This window comes from Anopheles merus, chromosome 2R (assembly GCF_017562075.2).
Source record: "Anopheles merus strain MAF chromosome 2R, AmerM5.1, whole genome shotgun sequence".
In the NCBI taxonomy this organism is placed as follows: domain Eukaryota; kingdom Metazoa; phylum Arthropoda; class Insecta; order Diptera; family Culicidae; genus Anopheles; species Anopheles merus.
The window spans coordinates 2,661,037-2,684,438 of record NC_054082.1 but is presented as its reverse complement, the minus strand read 5'-3'; the positions used below and the strand labels follow the sequence as shown (position 1 = coordinate 2,684,438).

At 52.1% G+C, this 23,402-nt stretch overlaps 7 protein-coding genes across 10 annotated transcripts; 5 read left to right on the top strand and 2 right to left on the bottom strand.

Moving 5' to 3' along the window:
* The first annotated feature begins 6,905 nt into the window (after window positions 1-6,905).
* LOC121591102 (RNA polymerase II-associated factor 1 homolog) lies at window positions 6,906-8,986 on the top strand. The gene is made up of 3 exons (XM_041911481.1): window positions 6,906-7,074; window positions 7,186-8,448; window positions 8,525-8,986. Exons 1-3 carry the CDS (start codon window positions 7,007-7,009, stop codon window positions 8,895-8,897), a joined length of 1,704 nt encoding a protein of 567 aa, XP_041767415.1. The 5' UTR covers window positions 6,906-7,006; the 3' UTR covers window positions 8,898-8,986.
* Window positions 8,987-9,064: 78 nt separating this feature from the next.
* Window positions 9,065-10,191, top strand: LOC121591105 (Bardet-Biedl syndrome 5 protein homolog). Its single transcript, XM_041911486.1, has 2 exons — window positions 9,065-9,156; window positions 9,212-10,191. The coding sequence occupies exons 1-2, from the start codon at window positions 9,101-9,103 to the stop codon at window positions 10,188-10,190; spliced, it is 1,035 nt and encodes a 344-aa protein (XP_041767420.1). The 5' UTR covers window positions 9,065-9,100; the 3' UTR covers window position 10,191.
* Window positions 10,192-10,421: 230 nt separating this feature from the next.
* On the top strand, window positions 10,422-11,331 carry LOC121591107 (transmembrane protein 256 homolog). Its single transcript, XM_041911489.1, has 3 exons — window positions 10,422-10,604; window positions 10,696-10,995; window positions 11,067-11,331. Exons 1-3 carry the CDS (start codon window positions 10,512-10,514, stop codon window positions 11,208-11,210), a joined length of 537 nt encoding a protein of 178 aa, XP_041767423.1. The 5' UTR covers window positions 10,422-10,511; the 3' UTR covers window positions 11,211-11,331.
* LOC121591106 (geranylgeranyl transferase type-2 subunit beta) lies at window positions 11,253-12,972 on the bottom strand. 2 transcript variants are annotated; one of them, XM_041911487.1, is made up of 5 exons: window positions 12,852-12,972; window positions 12,531-12,670; window positions 12,353-12,457; window positions 11,927-12,286; window positions 11,253-11,848 (listed from the first exon to the last, which is right to left on the bottom strand). In XM_041911487.1, exons 2-5 carry the CDS (start codon window positions 12,531-12,533, stop codon window positions 11,318-11,320), a joined length of 999 nt encoding a protein of 332 aa, XP_041767421.1. In that variant the 5' UTR covers window positions 12,534-12,670; window positions 12,852-12,972; the 3' UTR covers window positions 11,253-11,317. The 2 variants fall into 2 exon arrangements, with proteins under 2 accessions (XP_041767421.1, XP_041767422.1); XM_041911488.1 differs by having other exon boundaries at window positions 12,531-12,659.
* A 55-nt stretch (window positions 12,973-13,027) lies between these two features.
* LOC121591104 (mannose-1-phosphate guanyltransferase beta) lies at window positions 13,028-14,983 on the top strand. The gene has a single exon (XM_041911485.1). It carries the CDS (start codon window positions 13,433-13,435, stop codon window positions 14,540-14,542), a length of 1,110 nt encoding a protein of 369 aa, XP_041767419.1. The 5' UTR covers window positions 13,028-13,432; the 3' UTR covers window positions 14,543-14,983.
* Window positions 14,696-21,261, bottom strand: LOC121591097 (SAFB-like transcription modulator). Of its 2 annotated transcripts, none has more exons than XM_041911476.1 (8): window positions 21,040-21,261; window positions 20,498-20,881; window positions 20,240-20,420; window positions 20,076-20,166; window positions 19,978-20,012; window positions 17,999-19,301; window positions 16,861-16,998; window positions 14,696-16,780 (listed from the first exon to the last, which is right to left on the bottom strand). In XM_041911476.1, the coding sequence occupies exons 1-8, from the start codon at window positions 21,163-21,165 to the stop codon at window positions 15,889-15,891; spliced, it is 3,150 nt and encodes a 1,049-aa protein (XP_041767410.1). In that variant the 5' UTR covers window positions 21,166-21,261; the 3' UTR covers window positions 14,696-15,888. The 2 variants fall into 2 exon arrangements, with proteins under 2 accessions (XP_041767410.1, XP_041767411.1); XM_041911477.1 differs by having other exon boundaries at window positions 14,696-16,777.
* Window positions 21,262-21,545: 284 nt separating this feature from the next.
* On the top strand, window positions 21,546-23,320 carry LOC121591103 (solute carrier family 25 member 40-like). Of its 2 annotated transcripts, XM_041911484.1 has the most exons (4): window positions 21,547-21,864; window positions 21,965-22,140; window positions 22,230-23,060; window positions 23,154-23,320. In XM_041911484.1, exons 1-4 carry the CDS (start codon window positions 21,735-21,737, stop codon window positions 23,154-23,156), a joined length of 1,140 nt encoding a protein of 379 aa, XP_041767418.1. In that variant the 5' UTR covers window positions 21,547-21,734; the 3' UTR covers window positions 23,157-23,320. The 2 variants fall into 2 exon arrangements, with proteins under 2 accessions (XP_041767417.1, XP_041767418.1); XM_041911483.1 differs by having other exon boundaries at window positions 21,546-21,864; window positions 22,230-23,320.
* Window positions 23,321-23,402: the final 82 nt, after the last annotated feature.

The following is a 23,402-nucleotide window of genomic DNA, read 5'->3' as shown; positions in this document are numbered from 1 at the left end:
TAATGTTGCACCATTGAGATGCATTCTTTACTGTGAAAAGGAGGAAAAAAAACCCCACTGCAAACGTGCACCAGTCGCTGGTACAGTATCATTGTGCAAAGATGTGCGCACTATACATAGAGCGAAAGGTTCAGTTTAGTTGAGCGAATCTTTGAAATATGCTTCAAACTAACTGCACAAAGAACCTGTCTTTTCAACATTACTACATATTGAAGAAAAAACACTATAAACGGTGCGACAATGTTGGGAGTTTGGAGGAGGTCGTGTATAATAGGACCATTCAGTGACGTACGCTATGTTTGTAACGTATATTGCATAACTTCGGGCGTTTAACTCCACAAAGTTCCTCTTCGTATGCAAACCGTACAGCAATGCAATGCAATCAATGCAATAAGTTCGTAAAATGTATTACTTCACTCTGTTCAGTTTGATCCCGTCAATCCTTCATATCACCCCGTCCTTACGAACGTCAAATTAAAAAGGGAAAAGTTCAATCAACCGCGTAATAAATAATTTAATTTTGTGCGTACTTCTTCTTTCAATCAACCTGGAAAACGCAAACTCGAACTACACACTCCACGCCACAGCCAGTTGCACGTTGCCATGTTTCAAATTGATATACTCATCAACGAGTATGGAATGTATCGCTCGAAACGATTGCCGTGTGAAGTGTGGGCCAAGGGCCAAAGAGCACGGGCTTCAGACTCCGTCGGCGGCTGACACACACACACACACACACACACTGGCCAGCATGATGGTCGGCCGGTGAACAGTGGTAATTACTAGCGCAAAGTGAACCCCCAATCAAGCGTGCGTTTATGTACTGGAGGGGGGAGGGGGGGAGGGCTCAGAAAACCCCTTTTGGGGTTCATGTTGCGGATCATAAATAGTAACTGCTTCCGTGTAGTTCAGTTGTTGCCGGATTTGGTGCTTTTATTTTCGATCGGTAAGCCCCTATTATGAAACAACAGTGCCCGGAAGCCGCAACCTGTAAACAAATACTTCAATTATCGTAACAGTTCATACAATGAGCCTTTTCATCAGCGCCAAGTAGTACAGGCAGCGCAACAACACGCTTCCACTCCCACTTTCCCACTTACTGTCCACACGCGCATCATGGTTGCTATGGTATCGCCAAGAATTATGACGCGTTGCCATGCAGAGAGTGGTACACGTCGGAAAATTCGCCAGTACGAGTAGCTTGCCCACCATCAGCACCGCTGCCAAATACCCCCAACAGCTCCTCCGTCTCCTCCTTCTCGAGCAACGTACAATGTGCCTCGAGTGCAATGTTGTTAAATTAATTGTAAGGGCTTTTATTTCCTACCCCACTTCATCGAAACAATGACGGAGCATGCACACACACACACACAAAGGCCCGAGGGACCCACAGGGCCGCGTGCAGGACGGCAGACAGCCCTCCCCGTTTCTGGTGCAATATTATGTTTTAACCTAATCACCCGAACCACATTATTTTATATACGGTGCCGCCGCCACTGGGCCGGCCGCTGGGCGCTGCACTGATCAGCCGCACACGTGCGTCCACACACACACACACACACGGGGCCATTGACGACAAGCCTGGGCGACAACAGGGGAAGGGGGGGGGAGGGAGGAAATCGCGAGGCGACGGCACACCATTTGGTCGCATTTTTGCTGATTAGCAATAGCAGGAAAACAGTTAAATGGGCCGTACTCAATTTGGCACGAATTCGAATTCCTGATCCTGTGGCGAGAGCCAGCCAACCTGCCCAGCAGGAGCAGGCTCCAAATGGACACGCGGCGACCGGGTGGAAGTGATTGTGATTGTGTGAATGCTCTTCGTTTGATCATTGACCTACCATGCCCTGCTCACCGCCGCTCACACACACACACACGGACACATCGTAATCGGGCCGGGAAAGTCCCTCGGTGCCCCGGGCAGGGGGAAAGCTGGCACTCGTGGGCAGCAAATTGCGAAAGCCGCCGAATTGAAACCGGACGTAATTTAATAATAAAATTTCCATGTTTATGATACATTCAGTGCATGCACACAGCCCACAGCACAAACCCCGTTTTATGCTTGGCCCTGTTCCTACGGAAAGGGGCGTTTGCGCACCCGATAAACACGGGAGTGGAAATGATGCTGCCACCGCGTGAAACTCCACCGGTGGCCATATATGCTCGCACCCAGCCCGACGGGTCGTCGTCTCGCTGGCGGATGCAAAGATATGGTGGCAAAGCTAGAAAGAACACAGGTCGGCGATCATTTCGGGCCCAAAATCAATTACATCGATCAATAAAAACAGCCCCCTCAAAACCCTCACCAGCACAGATGGAGATGAGAAATGGGGAATGGGGAAAAACTGGACCAGAACACATACCCCCCGGTAGAGGAATAATTGGACAATCATTGTTCCACTAGTGTCCATCCGCCACACACACACACACACCACACCCGCTGGAGGTGGGCACAGGCATTCCGACAAAGCGCACTTTATACGTAATCCGCCAGCCACACCGGGAAATGGTCAAGCGGGTGTGTCTGGGACGGCCTCGTTTAACCCCGTCGTGTGTGTTGTGGGGAGTGTCCGTCCCTAACAAACCGTTCTAACACATATTCAAAAATGCCCAATTCTCTCCTATCCGAGGACTAGTGCAGCAACACACGATGCACGATGTGAAAATGCGCGCCTCCCATCATGGTGCGACGAGAATTAGATTTTCCAACTAAATTCGTTTTCCGGTTCGTGGGGATATTTAGTATATGGAGAGGAGTGAGTGGGGATAATCATAAACTGGAATATGTGTTACACACACACACACTCTCTCACAAGCCCAATCAAACACTACACTTTAGGCCCAGGTTCCAGGAACATGTACGATTCAAATATGAAATACGTCTGGGAAGGTATATTCCAGATTCGAACTGGTGACCGAATCTCGAACGGTCCAAAGCTGTCATCAGCAGTGCGCTTACCGATTGCTCTTATAGGTGTCTCACAATGAGCGAGTTGATGAGCGTATATAAATCACGTGCCCAATTTTGCTTAGCTCTTTAATTTAATCACCCTACTACGTATAACATTAACACGGTAAAATACATTCAAACTAACCTGCCCTATCTCTTACCGTACTGCCGTTCCAGCAATCGCACGGTTGTTAAAAGAAATCACAACTTCTTCAGCCCTTTCACGTCCGTGCAACGTCAAAGCATGCCACGATATTACTCAAACAAAAAAAAACTACGCAGCATAAACACACGCATCTCACAATTCCATCACTTGTCAGCGTGCTGGAATGACAACGGCAGAGTTTTGGAAGGCAGAAGTCAATTAAAGTGACGCCAGAAGCACTTTCCAAACTCCGGAAGCGTGTGCTTTATTAAATTCTCTTACCGAGAGCATCACTTTTTTCTCCACCTTCTCCTGTTTTCCGCTGCATATCTCTGCTGTCGTCGTGCAATGTGCTTCTTACCATTCGTTCGTGGCGTATGCAAACAAATGAGACAATTAAAAAAAAACACACACACCTCACACCCACCGGGAACTGAATGGGCAAAAAGGGGGGGGGAGGGGCTTTAGTGAAAGAAACAAGAAGAGAGTGAATTCCCTTGGTCCTGGTAAAACACGGTACCCGTGACATTTGCACCATTATCCCTACTTGAAATGTTTTCAACATCATCTACAACAAAAAGACTCACCCAACCTGTCTGCCACTTAACCCTTTTGCTTTTGTTTCTTAACTCCTTCGTCTGTTTCCGCTTCCTAACCCCCCCAGATGCGTGCGACACTTGGGATGAGAACGGTCGGGGAGGTTGTCCCTTTGCCTTTTGTTTGCGCGCTGAAAGGACATAATTAAACACGATTAAATTCACACCTCACAATGTGTTTTAGGCTTTCTTTTTTGTCACCTCTATCTTTACCTTGCTTTTGCTTTTACCGGACGACTTTTTTCTTCCGTCGCTTTAACAATCTTCAGTGCTTGATTGTTTTCAGCACCCCGGTTGGTGCCCGTTCTGCGCAAAAAACTTTTTCTCCCGCCCTCCCAATCGGCCGAAGCGGATAAGAGAGAAAATTAGGCTCTGAATGAACAGAATAGGTCCCTGTGTGTTGGTCGTTCGGTTTGCGTTCCTGCGGTCACACCATCACCCCCCCCCCCCCTCTGCGGGTAGATTCTTTTGTTTTGTTGCGCAAAATTTACCACCAGCGACGTTTGCATGCGCTTATCCGCGCAACATCGACCACGTGGCATTCGGTTAAAGGAGTGATTCCCCGCACCATCAGTAACTGTGCAGCACTAACGCAGCTGTGTTTGCAAAGCGAAGGTGATATTTCATATCAAACCCCGTTTTCTTTCGCCTCGCAAAATTCAACCCTGTTCCGCTGGGAAATAAATGACCATCAGTGATACGCATTGTTCGAATAATAATTTGTTAGATTATTTTCGTAAACTAATGCAATTCCCCCCATCGAAACACACCAAACCTGTTTGATTTACACTTCATGCCCGCAACACACGGTGGTCCCAGCGCGGAACGGAAAGCGCCATGTAATGCTGGTGAAATAGATCGTCCCATGTGCCCAACACTACTTACCCGGTGTGGTAGTGCACATCATAAACAAGCTTTAGCCCGAGCGCTGATGTTGGTGTAGCTCCTGCTCTCGTCCAAGAACTATGCAAATATCTATTTAGAGAGCGAAAAAACGCCCCTTTCGTCGTCCCTTTTTACAAGCCCCGCATCTGAGCAGGGGCTTTCCATGAATCGCACCGTCATCGAAAGCTCACTAACGTGCAATGTAAAAATAGCTCCCATCCTAAAATACCATGCAAAAGCGACACACAGCACATTCAGCGGGTCCCGCTGTCGATGGTGTTTAGAATCGTGAGGTACGTTACCCAAAAATCCAATTATCACGTGGTTTGCCGGTGACGGGTGACGGAGGGGGTTTTTCCTGGGACAGCTGCTGCATGGTTGCATGAGTCGGTTATGCAGCAGAAGCCGCACCGCAGACTGGCAGACTGAAGCTTTTACCACTCTGAAGCGATCACTCACCCAAAACATCTTCGCAACCGGTGTAGCTGCAACACCGTAGTAGTAGTAACGAGAATGCTTTCCAGATCCGAGTACATACATTGTAGTTTACACACGTTCCGGAGACTGTGCCCTCCCCTGGATGTACCAGAAGGTATCGTGGACCAGCACAACAACAGTTCGACAAGCAGCATTCTAGAGGGTTTGCTGATGCTCTTCAACCCAACGCCAAGGGAAGAAATCGCAACAACACACTGCTCGCTCGGGGGCCGATTTTCCAAGCAGTCAGCAGCAAAAGTTTATGTTGTTTTCGAGTGCTTCCGGCCTCGGGCGTCTAAGGTGTGCGTGTGATGCAAATGAAGAGCCAGGAAGGGGGATGTCTTCGCGACGGCGACGATTGATATATGTATCCATGCACGTTTCCGGCAGCTGCGGTCGGCCAACAGAGGACTGAAGTCTGGGTTGCTGCATACCACACTGCTCCTCTTTGGTCCTCTTCAGATTGGGAGGATGAGGATCGGGAGGGTGCTTGTACGACAAGCTGACGGTTTACACCCGGACTGTGAGGAGAAACTTTTGCCTCGGAAAAACTTTTCACCCGTACCACACTGCAAGACATTCCGCTGACCTCCTACTTACTCCTGGGTCGTCCGACAGGCACGGTCGCTGTCCCCCGATCGCTGGGGGGACAACCCTCCAAAACCCAACGCGCACGGAACGCGCTGTATATATATATATGAGCAATAAACGTCAGCAAGAGCAACCCGACAACCGGCGTTCTTGAGAGCAGCGAGAAATACAAGCAGCATTTCCACAAGTACACCGCACCGGTGCTACTGGGTTGCTGGCGGTTTCCTCAATTTGCAAATTGAAACACTTCCTTTCGTAAACGGCAACTGCCGATGTGACGGAAGCCCGGATCCTCGCCTACCCCTGCTCGATGCGGCAACTTGGCGGCCGGCATGGCCTTTGCGAAACGGCGAATTAAGGCACACAGACTGAGACTGAGACTGAGACTGAGTGAGTGAAGACGTGCTGCAAGCACAGATACACGACGCGCTGGATGAGTAGGATACAATTTACTTAGTAAATTATAACTTTTCGTTCAATTCCAACCACCGGGCGCCGGGAGATTCGCTGCACTGAGAGCAGATCAACCTATGAAGTCGTTCGAGGCCATCTGTCTGTGTGTGTGTGTGTGTGTGTGTGTGTGTGTGTGTGTGTGTGTGTGTGTGTGTGTGTGTGTGTGTCTCGGCCGTTCTACATCGCTTTCGTAACAAATGTATCGGATCATTCGAGCATTGGGGTATGCTGCACCGAATGGAAAGATAAAGTTTTGGCTCGTTTAGCAATAGTAGGGAGACGGCATACTAAAAAACAGCACTTCCAACTACATGGGTATAGTTTTTCAAACACTCCCAAATGCTACGCTCATTAGATGGCTCTTTTCAAACTCGTTAATGTTGAACAAATCGGCTACAATAAACGATACCGCCCGTGCGCTTGATGTAAGCAAAACAGAAGGTTTATGCAGTTAAAGTACGCCATTCAAGTAAGGGTTGAACATTACAACATCAGGAGATGGAGTGGAAATTCCTCAACACTAGCCAACGAACGAATGACCCATCCGCAAAGGTGGCGAGAGGTTGGTGAGATTTAAATTTGAGCTAAAACATCCCGGGATAATAAATTTACATTTTAAGGGAATAAGAAGCATAATGAACTATGCTCAATGCTTTAAATGCAAGAGTATTCATTCAAAACGTTTCCCTTTTTCCGTTTTGCAAGTTTGAATGAATTTGAAAAGACATCTTCGAAAACCGTTACATTACAGTTTGTCGATTTCGAACTTCAAAACTCAGCGCACGTTTATATTCGCAGCGCTGCGGAGTTCACTTCTCCGCTCGGGATGTTTGACAGGCGGTCCACAATAACAACGCGGAGCAAAGTGCGATAAGTTTTGTTACAATTACCAAATAATTGCCACCAACGATGGCGCCGACCGTGCAAAACGGTGCGAACGGAGCTGATAAGCGTCCCGTTCGTCAGCAGGAGCGCAGGTAAGCATGCGAAAACCACCCTCGACGCAATTGTAAACAACCGCTCCCACGCTACCGTCCCGCTTCATGGTGCTGTTGTTGCTTTCCGTTGTTCCCCATTCCTTTCGCTAGGTCGGAGCTAATTTCCCGGGTGAAATATTGCAACACGCTGCCGGACATTCCGTTCGATCTGAAGTTCATCACGTACCCGTTCGAGAATGATCGCTTCATCCAGTACAATCCGACCTCGCTGGAGCGGAACTATCGCTACGAGGTGCTTACCGAGCACGATCTGGGCGTCACCATCGATCTGATCAACCGGGACCTGTACCAGATCGACCATTCGGCCCAGCTCGATCCGGCCGACGAGAAGCTGCTCGAGGAGGACATTCACACGCCGCAGGACTCGATGCGCAGCAGCCGCCATGCGAAGAGCGTGTCCTGGTTGCGGAAGTCGGAGTACATCTCGACCGAGCAGACGCGCTTCAACCCGCAGACGATGGAAAAGGTGGAGGCGAAGGTGGGCTTCAACGTGAAGAAGAGTCTGCGCGAGGAGACACTGTACATGGACCGGGAGGCACAGATCAAGGCGATCGAGAAAACGTTCGAGGACAACACCAAGCCGATCACGACGCACTACAGCAAGCCGGGCGTGACGCCGGTCGAGATCATGCCCGTCTTCCCGGACTTTGCCAACTGGAAGTATCCGTGCGCGCAGGTCATTTTCGATTCGGATCCGGCCCCGAGCGGCAAGAACGTGCCGGCCCAGATCGAGGAGATGTCCCAGGCCATGATTCGGGGCGTGATGGACGAGAGTGGCGAGCAGTTCGTGGCGTACTTCCTGCCGACGGACGATACGCTCGAGAAGCGGCGCCGCGATCTGGTCAACGATACGCTGTACGAGGATGAGGAGGAGTACGAGTACAAGATGGCCCGCGAGTACAACTGGAACGTGAAGAGCAAGGCGTCGAAGGGGTACGAGGAAAACTACTACCTCGTGCTGCGCCCGGACGGTATCTACTACAACGAGCTGGAGACACGCGTTCGGCTGAGCAAGCGTCGGCAGAAGAACGCTCAGCAGCAGAGCAACACGAAGCTGGTGGTGAAACATCGCCCGCTCAATGCTTCCGAGCATCGTATGCAGCGCTATCGCGAGCGGCAGCTTGAGCCGGCCGGCGAAGAGGACGACGAAGACATCGAGGAGGAAGAGGAAGAGGAGGAGGACGAGGAGGAAGCGCAAGCAAGCCAGACGCAGGCGGGCGAGGGCAAGGGCGGAGACGGCAAGGACGATGAAAAGGCGAAGCGTGAAAGTCGGGATAGAAGTCGTTCGGGCAGCCGGTCGCGGTCCAGATCGCAGGGATCGAATCGTTCCGGCTCGTCGCGATCCAGATCAAGGTATGTGTGTGTGCAGGCGAATAACAATTTCACGGAGAAAGTATTTACACGCTGCTGCATCCTTCATCTCTTTCAGATCCGGTACCAGATCTCAGTCGAGATCCGTGTCGAGAAGTCGCAGCCGATCAAAGTCGGGCAGCCGCAGCCGCAGTCGCAGCGGTTCGGGTAGTCGCAGTCGCAGTCGCAGCGGATCTGGAAGTCGTTCGCCAACTCGCAGCCGCAGTCGCAGCGTTTCTCGCTCACGTTCCCGGTCTGGATCGCAGCGCGGATCGGCATCCCGTTCGCGATCTCGTTCCCGGTCCGGGTCTCGGTCCCGCTCCCGGTCTCGCTCGCGTTCGGGCTCTCGTTCGGGCTCCCGTTCGGGATCTGGATCACGCAGCCGTTCCGGCACTCCCGACGGAGGTTCGCCCAGTGGATCGGCCAGCCGGTCGGGCAGTGAATCGGAATAAGTTCTACGCGAAAGCGCAAGCCCTTTTTACATTTCTATGCAATACAATAAACTTCAATGACTATGGCACAATGTTGTGGCCTCGCGACAGTGGCTCTGGTAGTTGCCATGGTGATGACAGCTCAGTTCGCGATACACAACCAAGAAACTCAGTTGGTAATGGAGTGTTTTTACACGCCAGTGAACACTATCTAGGGACTCGAAATGAATCAAAAGCCCGTTTGGGAGGACAGGGAGGTGAAATTCGACATTCCCTCAATGTAAGCAACTGCCCGTTGGTGCGTTTCCCAGCCTAATTCCCATTCTTCCTTCCAGCTACAAAACCATACGCAGCGGCGAAGTTGTACTCGATGTCCTTGACTCGGTCGAAGACACGAAGGGCAACAGTGGGGACTGCGGTCGAATTTTGGTGACCAACCTGCGCCTCATCTGGTACTCGGTCACGTCTCATCGGTTCAGCCTGTCTGTGGGCTTCTCCTGCATACTGACGATGAACACGAAAACGGTCGTTTCGAAGGTGCGCGGAACAACCCAAGCCCTGTACATACTGAGCGTCGGCTCCAACTCCCGGTTCGAGTTCATATTCACCAACCTAACCGCGACCAATACGAAACACTTTGCCTCCATCTTCGACGTGTACCGGCTGTACCAGGCCTCAACCATTTTCCGGGAGCTAAAGTTGCGCTCTTCGGTGGTAGTGTCGGGCCAGCTGCAAGTCCAACCGCAGGAGCAGATCTTTAACACCATCAGCGGCGTATGGAACCTGTCCAGCGATCAGGGCAATCTGGGCATCCTCATCGTGAGCAACGTGCGCCTCGTGTGGTACGCCGAGATGAACAACAGCTTCAACATATCTCTGCCGTACATGCAGATTGCCAGTTTGCGCATTCGCGAATCCAAGTACGGACCGGCGTTGGTAATCCAAACGCTCGAAACGGCCGGCTCGTATGTGCTCGGTTTTCGCATCGATCCGGCGGACCGGCTCGGGGACGTGTTCAAGGAGCTGCTCTCGCTGCACAGCGTCTACACGGAAACTCCCGTCTTTGGGGTGTTTTACGAAGCCCCGGCCGACTGCGAACGCGCCCCAACGGAATCGGCTGACGACATTGAGGAGCTCGATTCCACGCCCGGTGGTGACATAAATGCCAAGTTTACGGCCTACCTGGCGGATACGGCTACGGGCGATGGTTCGAAAAGGAAACCGGTCTACTGCAAGGAGCTGGGTTTCGCCATGGAATCGCTGAAGGAAGGTTACACGATAAAGGATCTGTGGGATGTACTTCCCACCCAATAGTAAGCTCCACTGCACTTGCTGAAACGCACACTATTCGCTACACAAATTAGAAGACATTTTAGCAGAAGTGGTTGCCAGCATGTAAAGAGGAGCATCGAGATGATATCGTACCGTTTTCATCAATTTCCAAGAGCAGGAATCACTACGCCAGGACACTTTGATTCGGTCCGTTGCTGGAGATTCACACACACGAAGAAATCAACTACGACCTCTAAACTTGCCCAACCAACAATGACATTTCGTTTATCCACAACAATCTTCACAATAAACCGTGCAAAAATAGCTCATTTCACAACAGCAAACGCATAATTCTGCCGCAAAATGGGTGTAAATGATGCCGTGAACTATGTCCTCTTCAACAATCCCGTCTCCAGCACCGTGTGGTCCATAGCAGCGCAAGGAGCCAGAGCTGCGGTAAGTATTATCAGCAGTTGAACAAACTGATTGTCCATCGCTTCCTGCGACCATTGTGATTTTAACGCAGGATGTCGTCCTTCGCCGCTAGGGACTGAAACCGAAAGCCGTAACGCAAACGGCGGCAACTCACACCAAAGCGGTGGTCGAACAGGCGCTGCCACCGATGTGGAAGCTGCTGGGCCACAACCGGCACATCGTGAGACTGGCTGGACTGAGTGGTGCGGCGGCAGTCATTCTTGGGGCCTATGGAGCTCACTACCATTTCACGCCGAAGGACGAGGACATACAGGAACGGGACCCGAAGCAGATATTTGAAATGACCAATCGGTATCACTTCATCCATTCGTTGGCCCTTCTGGCTGCCCCCTTTGCACGACGTCCGTATCTGGTAAGTCATTTCGAATTGGTGGACTATGCACAGAACGTTCTCTCTGACTTTCTCTCTTCCCACACGACCAGACAACGGCACTAATGGCTTCGGGAATGTCGCTTTTCTGTGGCACATGCTACTACGTGGCGTTCACCAACGATCGCAGCGTGGTCCGGCTCACGCCGATGGGTGGCTTCCTTTTGATCTTTGGATGGCTGTCTTTTATTATCTAAGCTTACTAACAACAGAGGGGAAAGCAAAGAGCATTTTCAACGTGTTTCATGATCCACTTTAGTGTATAGTCGCGTTTGATGTATGAATTGATAAAATAAAGCGACGCTTACAGCACGATTACCTTCGGCTTCAGATTGCACCGTTCGATCACGTACTGTGGCATGCAGAAGGTAGGATTGACCGGCTTCAGCCGCTTGTCGCCCAGCAGGGACAGCGCACCGAGCCCGAACAGGGTGTGAAATATATCCGGCATGTTGCCGGTACGGTCCGCAAATCCGCCCGTCTCCGCGTCCTGGCACGAGAGGATAAAGTTCTCCAGCTTCTCCGAACTGATCCAGTGCAACCGGCCGATGATGGTGAGGGACGCCAACACCCACCAGGAGTAGCAAACGTCGGGCAGCTTCTCCGGCCGTCCGTTTAGGCCACCGCTCGGCAGCTGTCGCTCGCAAAGCCACCACGCCAGCCGCTCACAATCCAGCCGGTGCAGTTGATCCGTTATCGAGAGAAAGCCCACGCAGCAGTAGATCAATCCGGCGTGACTTTCCGCGTTCGGTTTCGATCCAAAGCCACCGTCCGAGTTGCAGCACGACATGACGAACGTCACCGCCTTTTCCACATCCATCACGTCCATTCGACCCTTTGTGGGGGAGAGGAAGTAAACATTAGCCAAAGCACCGAAACCATAGAGCAGCCCTATCGCGTCGACAATACTTACAATCAAGCTAAGAATGGCAACCGCACAGAAGGAAAACCGAGTGTCCACCTCGCCCCACTTGTCCCCGAAGAAGCTTCCGTCCAGCTGCTGCAGTGAGGCCACATACTTTGCTACCAGCTCCGTATCGATCGCGTCCAGACAGTCGTAGATGACCAGTATCTGCACCGCACTCAGCGTATACAGCATGTGCGGATCGTGACCTTCGCAGGCAGCGATGCCACCCGTCACCGGACACTGGCACTTCTTAATGAACTCGATAATCGACGCTTTGTCCAGCCGGCCCAGCTCGTTCATCAGATCCAGTCCCGTCACGCCCCAGTAAATTCCGGACATTCGAAGAAACTCGGTCATACAGTACTCCTACCAATGAGGAAGGGCGATTAGCGATTCCCATCAAAGCAGCCAGAACAATGCTGCAATACTCACGTAGTCGTTCTTGTCGTTGCCATGGTTTGCGATGTAGTCCACATGCTTGTTGAAGTGCAATTCCTTCGAGTCATCGGATATTCTCACATCGTTCGAGGTGAATGCCTACCGAGCAGATGAAATGCGCGTATTAGTTTGGCCCTTTTGCTGTTGGTGTGTTGGTTCAACGCTTGCTTACCATTTCGGAACACAAAATATCTCCTCCAAACGTGGCTGTTGCTGCACTCTAGTTCCGCGGCCAATGCAGGTGCGCTAATCGTGGTCGAGATTTTCAATGCGATCCTGCTAATTTCTCCGTTCCCTTTTTCTACGAATGACCTTAGAAAAACAAAGAAATGTCAAATTCATTTAACGCGATCAACCGCACCCAGGGTTGTACTCGCACAGGAATGGCAAGGTTTGTTCGCAATTTAATTACACGCTTTGTATTGTACGCTTTCCGAACAAAGAAAAACGCTGTCTAATTCCAAAATATGAAATCATTCCCACCACACGATACCTTAAAATTCACCCGGGAATGTTCTTTTCCGTCCGCGATGTCGGAGTGCGCCAACGGCCAAAAACATCGCACGCCGAAATGACAGCAAAGTGACACGAAAATTGTTAAAACGTCAACAAACAAACGCTGGCCTTTTGATTACATTTTTTCACCGCCCAATAAAGCAAAAGCGAGCGAGAGATAGAAAAAAAAACGCTCAAAGTAAACATCTGACCAAATGATTCACTGCGACCAACGACGAACCGACACTTGCTTTCCGCTGACTCGCTGATACGTTCTCGTGAACGAAGGGCAGTGCTAATTAGTTTTTGCTGTGCGTCTTGTGTGCCTCATAGTTGGTGGAATTAGAGAATTTTGTGAAACTTCTTCTGGTAGATAAATCCGCAACAGATACCTGTTCTACGAAAGGGTTCGCAGCTAAGCGCACGAAACAGCGTTTTAACTGATAACAAAGCCTGCCACCCGGTTATAAGAACGAACGTCGTCGTCCCACCGTTGTGTGGTGCTGAAGCTTGACTACGTGTCACCTGTGCCTGCCTGCCTACTTTGTTTGAAGAAAGCCGTGCCGCGCACACAGAGGTATGGGTGTCGTCGGAAAAGGTGACGGAATGAGGGCGCTAATCCTGGTCGGCGGATACGGTACGCGGCTGCGGCCGCTAACACTCAGCACGCCAAAACCGCTGGTCGAGTTTGCCAACAAGCCGATCCTGCTGCACCAGATCGAGGCACTGGTCGAGGCGGGCGTAACCCAGGTCATACTGGCCGTGTCGTACCGGGCGGAACAGATGGAAGCGGAACTGTCGGCCCAGGTCGAGCGGCTCGGCGTCAAGTTGATCTTTTCCCACGAGACGGAACCGCTCGGCACGGCCGGCCCGCTGGCGCTGGCCAAGTCCATCCTCGCCGAAAGCACCGAACCGTTCTTCGTGCTCAACTCCGACATCATCTGTGACTTTCCGTTCAAAGAGCTGGAGCAGTTCCATCGGCGGCACGGGCGCGAGGGCACGATCGTGGTGACACGTGTCGAGGAACCGTCCAAGTACGGCGTCGTGCTGTACGCGGATGACGGCTGCATCAAGAGCTTCATCGAGAAGCCGCAGGAGTTCGTGAGCAACAAAATCAACGCCGGCATGTACGTGCTCAACCCGTCCGTCCTGGCCCGGATCGAGCTGAAGCCAACGTCCATCGAGAAGGAGATCTTCCCGGTCATGTCGCACGAGCAGGAGCTGTACGCGTTCGAACTGAACGGGTTTTGGATGGACATTGGGCAGCCGCGCGACTTCCTTACCGGCATGTGCCTCTACCTGACCTCGCTGCGCCAGCGGCAACCGGACCGGCTGTACAGCGGACCGGCCGGATTCGTGGGCAACGTCCTGGTGGATCCGACCGCCAAGATTGGGGCCGGCTGTCGCATCGGACCGAACGTCACGATCGGCCCGAACGTGGTCATCGAGGACGGGGTGTGCATCAAGCGGTGTACCATCCTGAAGGACGCCATCATCAAGTCACACTCCTGGCTGGACAGCTGCATTATCGGGTGGCGCTGTGTCGTCGGCCGCTGGGTGCGGCTCGAAGGCACGACCGTGCTCGGCGAGGACGTGATCGTGAAGGACGAAATCTACATCAACGGTGGTCAGGTGCTGCCACACAAAAGCATCGCACTGAGCGTTCCCGAGCCGCAGATCATCATGTAGAGCGCCAGGGGGGCAGGAGAGGTGAGCCGAGTGTCGACATCCACCGAAAGCAACCCGCACCCCGAGAACCGGTTTCTGTGCCTATCGAGCGGCTGGGCGGAAGGGGGAGGAAGATGCTGCTGAACGTCGTTTTTTATGTTTTCTTTTCTTAAGGTAGTTTTATTCTTGTTTTACCATATTACAAATCCCCATCGAATGGAACATGTTTTGTTTTTTTATAAACGAACGGGTGAACACACGTCCTCACGTTTCTTCCAATTTAGCTTTTAATTTAGTGGAAACTTTGAAGATGCCGTTTTATATATTTTTTTAATCGTGTGTTCATTCGTGTGTCGTTTCCTCACACACTTCACATCGGGCCAGTAGCACAGAACTCGTTAGGAAACTCGAATAATCTGTGTACTATATGTTTTGCATTCCAAAATAAAAGAAGAAAACAAACCCCCACACTGTCTATTCGAAAAGAACAGATCGTTGCTGTGGATTGTGGTCCGAAACGGGGACATTGGCGCGGGAGTAGTTTCAGAGTTCCGATGGCTAAGCATAGAGGGTGGTGTGGTAATATCAATCGATTTGGCAGTTATGATAATAGACAGATAGAAAGTAGATTAGATTAGCATTACTGTGTACGTGGAACTGTCGCTGGGAACTGTCCTCTCTACGGTTAGTGATAATTGTTCAACTGTGTGCTCTTTTTGAACCATCTACATACTGTGTTGGTCAGTCCCTTGGTGCAGTCGTCAAGTCGTCGTGCGACCAACGGACCCACAATGGGTGCCAGGGACTGTCTGTCTTGGGAAGGAGTTAAACCATCAAGTCCAAGCCTAATTTGGAGTTAAAGAACTGGCCTTGTTTGTAATTTCTGCATTTGTTCTTTGGCTTTCCAACCATGGGGACTGCGCGCTTTTTGGTCGAGAATTGTATGAAGATTGAAAGAACAAAGAGTAGAGGTTATGGTAAGGGTAGTTTTAAAATGTCTCGGGCTGTGTCTATTTTACAATATTAAAAACCTACACTTATTAGGTTATTGCGGCTGTAGTGTTGTAGCTAACATCTAAATAACTTGCAGTACTTGCATTCTCCATCCGGCCTCTCTATGCCGGTTCCGTTCCGGAGCTCCTGTTCGAGTGCACAATCACAGGGCTTATTATAGAGGGAACACGCCTTTACGCGCGTGTGTGTGTGTATGTAGGAAACTTCCTGCCCTCAGTAGTAGGAAAAATACGAAACAAAAAAGACTGATGCCGGTGATTGTTCTCCGTTGCTTAAACGCTAAAAAAATGGATGCCTTACAATCGTTAAACCATATACACCTTTCGACAACATGGAACACAGCGGTGCGCGGATTAGTAGCGACCGTTGTCGAACCGATTGGACATCGATTGGCCGTACCGGTCCTGGGGCCTTCCGCCACTGCCGCCCATGAACTGATTCGCGCGCGACTGATCCATGAAGCCACCTCCTCCCCCTCCGCCACCGCCACCACCGCCGGAGGACATCGGCATCGGTTTGCGCTCGTTGTACGTCCGATCGTACCGATCCTGGCCGTTGTCCATGTTTCTCCAGCCACCACCACCACCGCCGCTGCCGCCATCGTTCGTCTTATCGCCCCAATTGCCGAGCGACGATATTCCACTGATCTGCGACAGCCCGGCGCTGCTGTGCCAGTTGCCGCCACCGGAAGCCGTTCCATTGCCGCCGCTCGTACGATCGTTACCGTACCGGCTGCTGGAGGAATTGTTGCGATCACGATCATCGCCACGACCGCCTCCGCCGCTTCCACCGTTCAGACCGCCTCCGCTACTACCACTGACGCCTCCGCCGCCACCGCGATAGTCATTCGAGCGATCCGAATAGCGGCTCTCCTTGCCTAGCGATTGCGAAAGGAGGCCACTGCCACCACCACCACCACCGCCTCCACGGCTATCGTACGAGCTGGAGATAGGACGATCTAGATCGCGCTTGCTGTAGCCACTGTCCCGTTTGCCATAGTCATCGCCCGAACGGCCGCTCGATTTGTAGTCATCGCGAGAGTCGCGCTTAAAGTCATCTCCACTGCGCTTATAGTCGTCTCCGCCGCGCTTGTAGTCATCGCCACCGCGCCTGTAATCGTCACCGCGCTTGAAGGTGTCCCTTCGGAAGTCATCTCGCTTGGAGGAGGACGAGGACGATGCAGGGTAATCGTCCAACCGACTCTTCTTGTCGGTCGACGGAATGCGGTCGTAGTTGGAGCGTCTACTAAAAGCGACCACAACGGAACACAACGTTAGCAACGAGAGGAAAACCGGTTTTTCAAACCACTTATGTTGGAGACTTACCCGGAACTGGAGGTGATCGAAGAATCGAACCTCGGTGGCGGTGGTGCTTCAACGCGCCTGTCGGGTGCGGGCCGCTTGCGATCATCATCATACCGGTCGGTTGACGGGCGCTTCAACGACCTCTTTGCCTCTTCGATCCTGGAATGGGTTCGGGTGGGTAAAAAGGAGGGTAAATATTAATGACATGCATTCGCTAGTCATTCGATGTGTCTGGTGGGAAGACCTCGTGGTAAAAAAGGGAGAAAGAAATTTGTTAAAATGCAACTTCGGACAGCCAGCTCATCTTTGGACGATTGGCAGGCGGGTTGCATCGCCCATCCAACGTCCTACAACTGCTGGCGGCTTAGTATTTCACACTTTCGCTGCTCTCAACCGGATTCAGAAGCACTGCATTTTCACTTAGCACACACTGAAAGCGTCTCTAGAGCTTCGAAGATTTCGTATCACTCTGCAAGCTTTGACTACGTCGGACACAACACGGTCGCGGGACACCGACACCGCGACACCGTACGCATCTAACTTCCTTCGTACTGCTCAGCATCCGGGATTGGGAAAGTCTCTGCACGGGGAAGACCTCTTCTTCGAACGGTAGCCGACAGATGGCAGACAGCAGCTCTCCGGTCTAGCTTTTTAACGTTGACTCCATCTCGTTGCTCTGGTCAGTCACACTGGGATATGAAGAAATGTCTTTTCAAGTCATCTGGCACAGCACTTTCACGGAAGATTGATGAAATGGCGAGAACAAGGATCTCAGCAGGCTCGTCGATTACTTAAATGTCTGATTTCAGAGTTGCCAGTTCACACACATGCAATTATGCCGTCTCGTTGTTGAAATGGCATCAGTTGTTTCTTCTACGTCTAGCAGCTGGGTGACAACTGTTGTTAACATTTCCTAACACGTTGCCTCAAACACTACTTCACACGGCGCTTCGCTCACTCAATTCCCAATCTGGGAAATCTAGAGGCAAACAATTCCCTGTACACGGTACCATCATTTGGATGAGTAGCAGGGAGTATTATTTAAATAAACAAACAAACGGTACAAACGGAAACCGTAACTCTAACGAGAAATCTAGAATGAAAGGTAAATGTGTGTGTTTTGTTGGGGGGTGAAATATGTATGAATTTGCAACCGTACTTCCTTTGCTGCTGTTTCAGCTCCAGATGCTCGAGCTCGATCTTCTCCCTCTCGAGCTTCTGCCGCTCGCGCACGATCCGCAGCAGCTCCGCCTTCTCCTTTTCGATACGCTCGCGCTCGGCGGCCAGCTTTTCCCGCTCGCGCTGCAGTCGCTCCTCCTCCTCGCGTTGCCGGGCGCGGATCTCCCGCCGGCGGCGTTCCTCCTCGCGCAGCTGCCGCTCCCGTTCGCGCAGCCGGTGGCGCTCCCGTTCCTCGCGTATCTTCTGCAAAGACAGAACCTCGCGCGACTCGCGCGAGTCGCGCTCCCTGGGGCCTGTCGCTCCCCGGCTGCTGCCACGGCTGCGCTGCTGCCGGTCCCGCACCTGCGACGACGATCCGTGCGTGTTTGAGCGGCGATCGCGGGACGAGCGGCTCCGATCACGGCTACGGCGACCGGCCGACGCGGCCACGTTGTCGCTGCTTTTGCTCGCTGCTGCTCCTCCACTCTTCTCACCTCCGGTCCCGGATGCGCCGGCAGACCGCGATGTACCTGTTCCCCCGGCAGTTGATGGGCGTTTACCGTCGGACGCCGGAGTTCGTGCTGGACGTGCTGATGCTGCTGCTGGTTTGGCGCGATCTTTCGGCGCCGGTTTCTTGTCCTTGTCGGCGGCGGAGGCGTTGGCGCTCGTCTTCGAAACGTCGCCATTCTTCTTCTTGTCGCTGTTGGACGTGGAAGAAGATGTTTTCGGTTTCGTGTCGCTTTTGCCCCCAGTCCCAGAACTCTTGCCGGATGCGTTGCTGCTCGATGCGGTGGTCGCCTTCGCCGACGAAGAGTCCGCCCCCGTGGACGAGGAGCGCGCCGGCCCCAGCTCCGATTTGGCGCGTTCCACCGAAATCAGCCGACCGTGCAGCTCGGTGCGATGCAGATGGTTGATGCACTCCGTCGCGTCCTTGGCCGAGGCCATCGTGACGTACCCGTAGCAGCGCGTCCCGGGCGTCCTCGAGTTGGTGACCACCTTGGCACCAATCACTTTGCCGTACTTGGAAAAGATTTGCTTCAGATCGGTGGCCCGGGTCAGCGAGGACAGCCGCGATACCCACAGGTTGCGGCTCACGTTCGCGGCGGAGCCGCTGCCACCGTCCGTGCTTCCTCCTCCCTTCGTCTTATCGTCGCCGCCGGCAGTGGTGCTGGCGGAGGCGGCGGTAGAGTTGGTCGTGCTGGCGGGCGACGCTGTCGTCGCCTTTTCGCCTCCCGATCTCGCCGACGCTGCCGTTGACGATGAGGATGACGATGATGATGCTGTTGTTTTAGTTGCCGCGCCGTCTGTAATATATTTCGCGTATCCGAGCAAAAATATAGAACGATTATTCAACAAGTACACCCAATCTTCTCGCTCGCACGGTGATACTCGATGACACCCTCGGTTCGTCTCTCATCGTAGCTCTTTCTCTCCACTCTCTCTCTCTATCTCTCTCGTATTCTACCAAGAAGTGCACCGGGACATCGACATCTGGTTCAAGATACAGGGTTGCACCACCAGTGCCACCAGTGGAGGGAGGAAGATTCGACGCGCATGGTACCACTGCGCCCGACGAGACTATTGTCCCCTCTTGCCCGTTTGCCCTCTGCACGAGTGTTGTGTATTACACGGATCGCACGGTTGTGGTTCACAGCCCGCCCGGACACAGAATGGTGCATTATTGCAACAAATCAATGATGAATCAATCGAACAAAACAGGAAAGTATAGCAAAACGCGTCTCTATCCGGGATCGTACACTTGCCGGGCTTAGCCGGCCTTCCATAGATGGTACAGTTTCGGGACGACTACCTTCATTTGACATCTTAACAGCTATTTTTTCACACGCCAAAATCATACCACAAATTAAAAACAAATAACAACAAGCTATGACTCTTTAAACAAAAAAAAAACAGAATCGCGCACACACATAATACAATTCGCACCGACGTTAAGCAACCCAAAACGACGTTCAACATTACCTTTCTCCGTGCTGGAGGTAACCACGCTCTTCTCGCTGGAAAGAAAAACGCATCGGATTAGTGACATTGCGGCCCCGTTTTTGTGGCTTTCTACCTACATCTTTCCCTCTCGCTTGTCGTCGTTTTTCTTCGAGTCTTCGGAGGCATTTTCTTTAGCCTTTGCGGACGATTGTTCCTTCTTTTGCGTCTCTACAGTGCGAAAGATGGACATGATTACGTTTCGGGGGTCGTTATGCGGCTAGGAGCCTTCCACGTTACTCACCTTCCTCCTTCTGCTCTACCTCCATGTTGCTATCGTGAAGCAACTTTTCATCCTCCTCGCCGATCGTAAGGTTCAGGGAGTCCTCATTGTCTGCTTCCTTCGAGTCTTCCTTCAGATCCACGGGCTTGCTTTCTTCCTGCTTGGTGGCCACCACCTTTTCCTGCGACACACTTTCGGTTGGCTACAACATTCAACCACGAAAGCTCCCCGTTAGACCTCTGCAGTGCATTCGCCCCCATTCACACACCCGTTACCTACCTTCACGAATTCTTCCTTCTTCTGCTCCACACTGACCTTCTCCTGAGCCGGCTCTTCCGCGGCTTCCGATTCCTTCTCCTCGCTCTCTTCCGGCTGCGTTGCGTCAGTGGCCTTTCCGTTTAGTTGCTCCTCTTCCTCCTTCTCCTCCGTTCCCTTTCCATTTTCGACAGCTGGCTCTTCGTCCGACGCTTTGCTATCCTCGGCCGGCTGACTAGTCTCCGTTGAGTCAGCATTCTGCTCACTGCTGGCCGCCGCATCCGCAGTGCTGCCCGATTCTTCATCCGTCTTACCGCCCGTGCTAGCTCTCACCTTCTTCACGGACGCCTTGCCAGCGGCTATCTCAAACTCCATCGTCTCCGGATCGAGCCCCTCGTCCCGCAACGTCTGTACAAAAGAAACAATGGGTAGGCAGCATGTGATCAATCGCAATCATTCAGCACTGCAGAGGCGAGCGCATGGCAAAGGGATGCGAAAAAAAAAACATCCATTTTTCATGCCCATCCAATATGGCGTCCCCTTTCGGAGCTAAGAGCCCTCCGTACCTGAGTGAGCCGCTCCAGAAGCACATTTTTCACACCGTTGCCATCCTTTCCACGCTTTTCCAGCTCCAGCTTCAGGTCCACCACGCGCAGTTCACTGAGTTTTCGCTTTTCGGGCGTTTCCGTCATGTTTGTTCGCGAATTTACGGTCCAATTTTCACACCAGCATCAGCTTTGGCCGATTTTCCTTTCGCATCTAATCTTCTTTTTCTTCGCGCACAGCACATTACCTGACGTGACAGGTTGGGCTGCAACTTTTTTCAAACGTCATCAAACTGACATTCAGTTAGACAGGTATGCTCCACTCGCAACCAGTTGCTCGAAAATAAATTTACAAAAAAAGTGGAAATCATGAAGAAAAGTTACTGAAATGTTGGGAAAATATTTTCAAAGCGGAAAGAGAATATTTTTCGAATTATTTTGCTTCGAACCCACATCGAACTTGTCCTTCGATAGCTCTGGACGTGCTGGAGCCTTGCTTGCACGTGCGAGACCACCACCTCTGGTTGTTTATTTCACCAGATTGCTTCTGTCAATAGTCCACACTCGCTGGTGCACTCGTTCTATTTTCTACTGCAAACGTACTTTTACGTATCGCCAAGATGTTTCTAATTAACCCTTGAAAAGTTTACCCATCGAGAGGATTCTTCAGCCGCAACGCGCGTATTGTGAAATCAAAAGCAGCAGAAAAACGCACAATGGCTCGCAGTGTGGGCAGCAGTGTCGCAGTAGCGCCAGGAGAAGATATGGACGACAGTCGCTTTCGGATTCGACCCTATCAGCAGATACTATCATCCTGTAGCGGCGCATTGGTAACGTCGCTATTTAGTAAGTTTCCCGCCCGGTCGGTAGATGATGCAATCACGTGGTGGTGCATTAATTTGTGCAAACTCATCCACTCAATCGACCGTTTCCCGTTCCCTTGCAGTGACTCCACTGGACGTGGTCAAGACTCGGCTGCAGGCACAACAGAAGGTGCTGATATCAAACAAATGCTATCTGTACTGCAACGGGCTGATGGATCATATCTGTCCCTGTGGTCCGAACGGTCCGATGGCCCCATCGACAATCAGCAAGCGTCCCCTACACTTCACCGGAACGATCGTAAGCAAGTAGCGAACGGGAAGGCATCAATGCGACTCGGATGTAATGCTTGTGTTTCTGCTTGTTCCGCCCTATCTTCTCCATTTTAGGATGCGTTTACCAAAATCAGTCGCTACGAGGGCGTCCCGTCGCTCTGGTCCGGACTCGGGCCCACGCTGATACTGGCCCTTCCGACGACAGTCATTTACTTCGTTGCGTACGAACAATTCCGCATCCGCCTGAAGGAACTGTACCAAAGAAGGAAAGGGCGGGACGCTGAGCTGCCGATCTGGTTGCCCCTGCTGGCCGGCAGCTCGGCCCGCGTGCTCGCCGTCACCATCGTGAATCCGCTCGAGCTGATCCGCACCAAGATGCAGTCGGAGAAGCTGAGCTATCGGGAGGTTGGCCAGGCGTTCCGCAGCATGCTCCGGGTGCAGGGCATTCTGGGGCTGTGGAAAGGGTTCTTTCCCACGATTCTGCGCGATGTGCCGTTCAGTGGCATCTACTGGACGACGTACGAATCGTTCAAGAAGCACTTCAACGTCAGCCAACCGACGTTCGCGTTCAGCTTCGCCGGCGGTGCCATTTCCGGCGGGGTGGCCGCCTTCTTCACCGTTCCGTTCGACGTGGTCAAAACGCACCAGCAGATCGCGTTCGGGGAGCAGTTCCTGTACGCGCAGAACGGTGACAGCAAAGCGGCCGGGCCCAAGAACCCCGTCCGATCCATCGGTACGTTCGAGACGATGGGCAGGATATTCCAGATGAACGGTATCCGGGGGCTGTTCGCGGGCTTAACGCCGCGCCTGGTCAAGGTGGCACCGGCGTGCGCCATCATGATCGCATCGTTCGAGTATGGCAAGAACTTTTTCTACCGCTACAATGTGCAGCGCTACCAGGAGCGCAAGGACCGAGTGGCGTCCGGTTCCGGCGACGGTTCTGTGGTTAGTAGCAGTTCCTCCGCTTCGCTCGTTAATCGCGCACGCCAGATAAACAAGTACTAAGAAGAAGAACAATTTTTTTTTTTCAATCTCCAGTAACATTGGGCAAGCGTCCTCATCTCACCTTCCCCCCCCACAATCTCACGCGCGCGCTGGTTGCGGAATGTGAGAAAAGCACAACAACACGTGCTGCTGCAACTAACTGCAAAACAACTGATTGCCGCCACCGTGTACAATAAATTGTTAGTCGTTTGTTGGACCAACTGTTTCGTTCTGTTTCTATTTAAAAAGAATTATTCGAGAAGTATGTAAAAGAGTAAAAGAAGATCGTTCTTTCAATTCGTT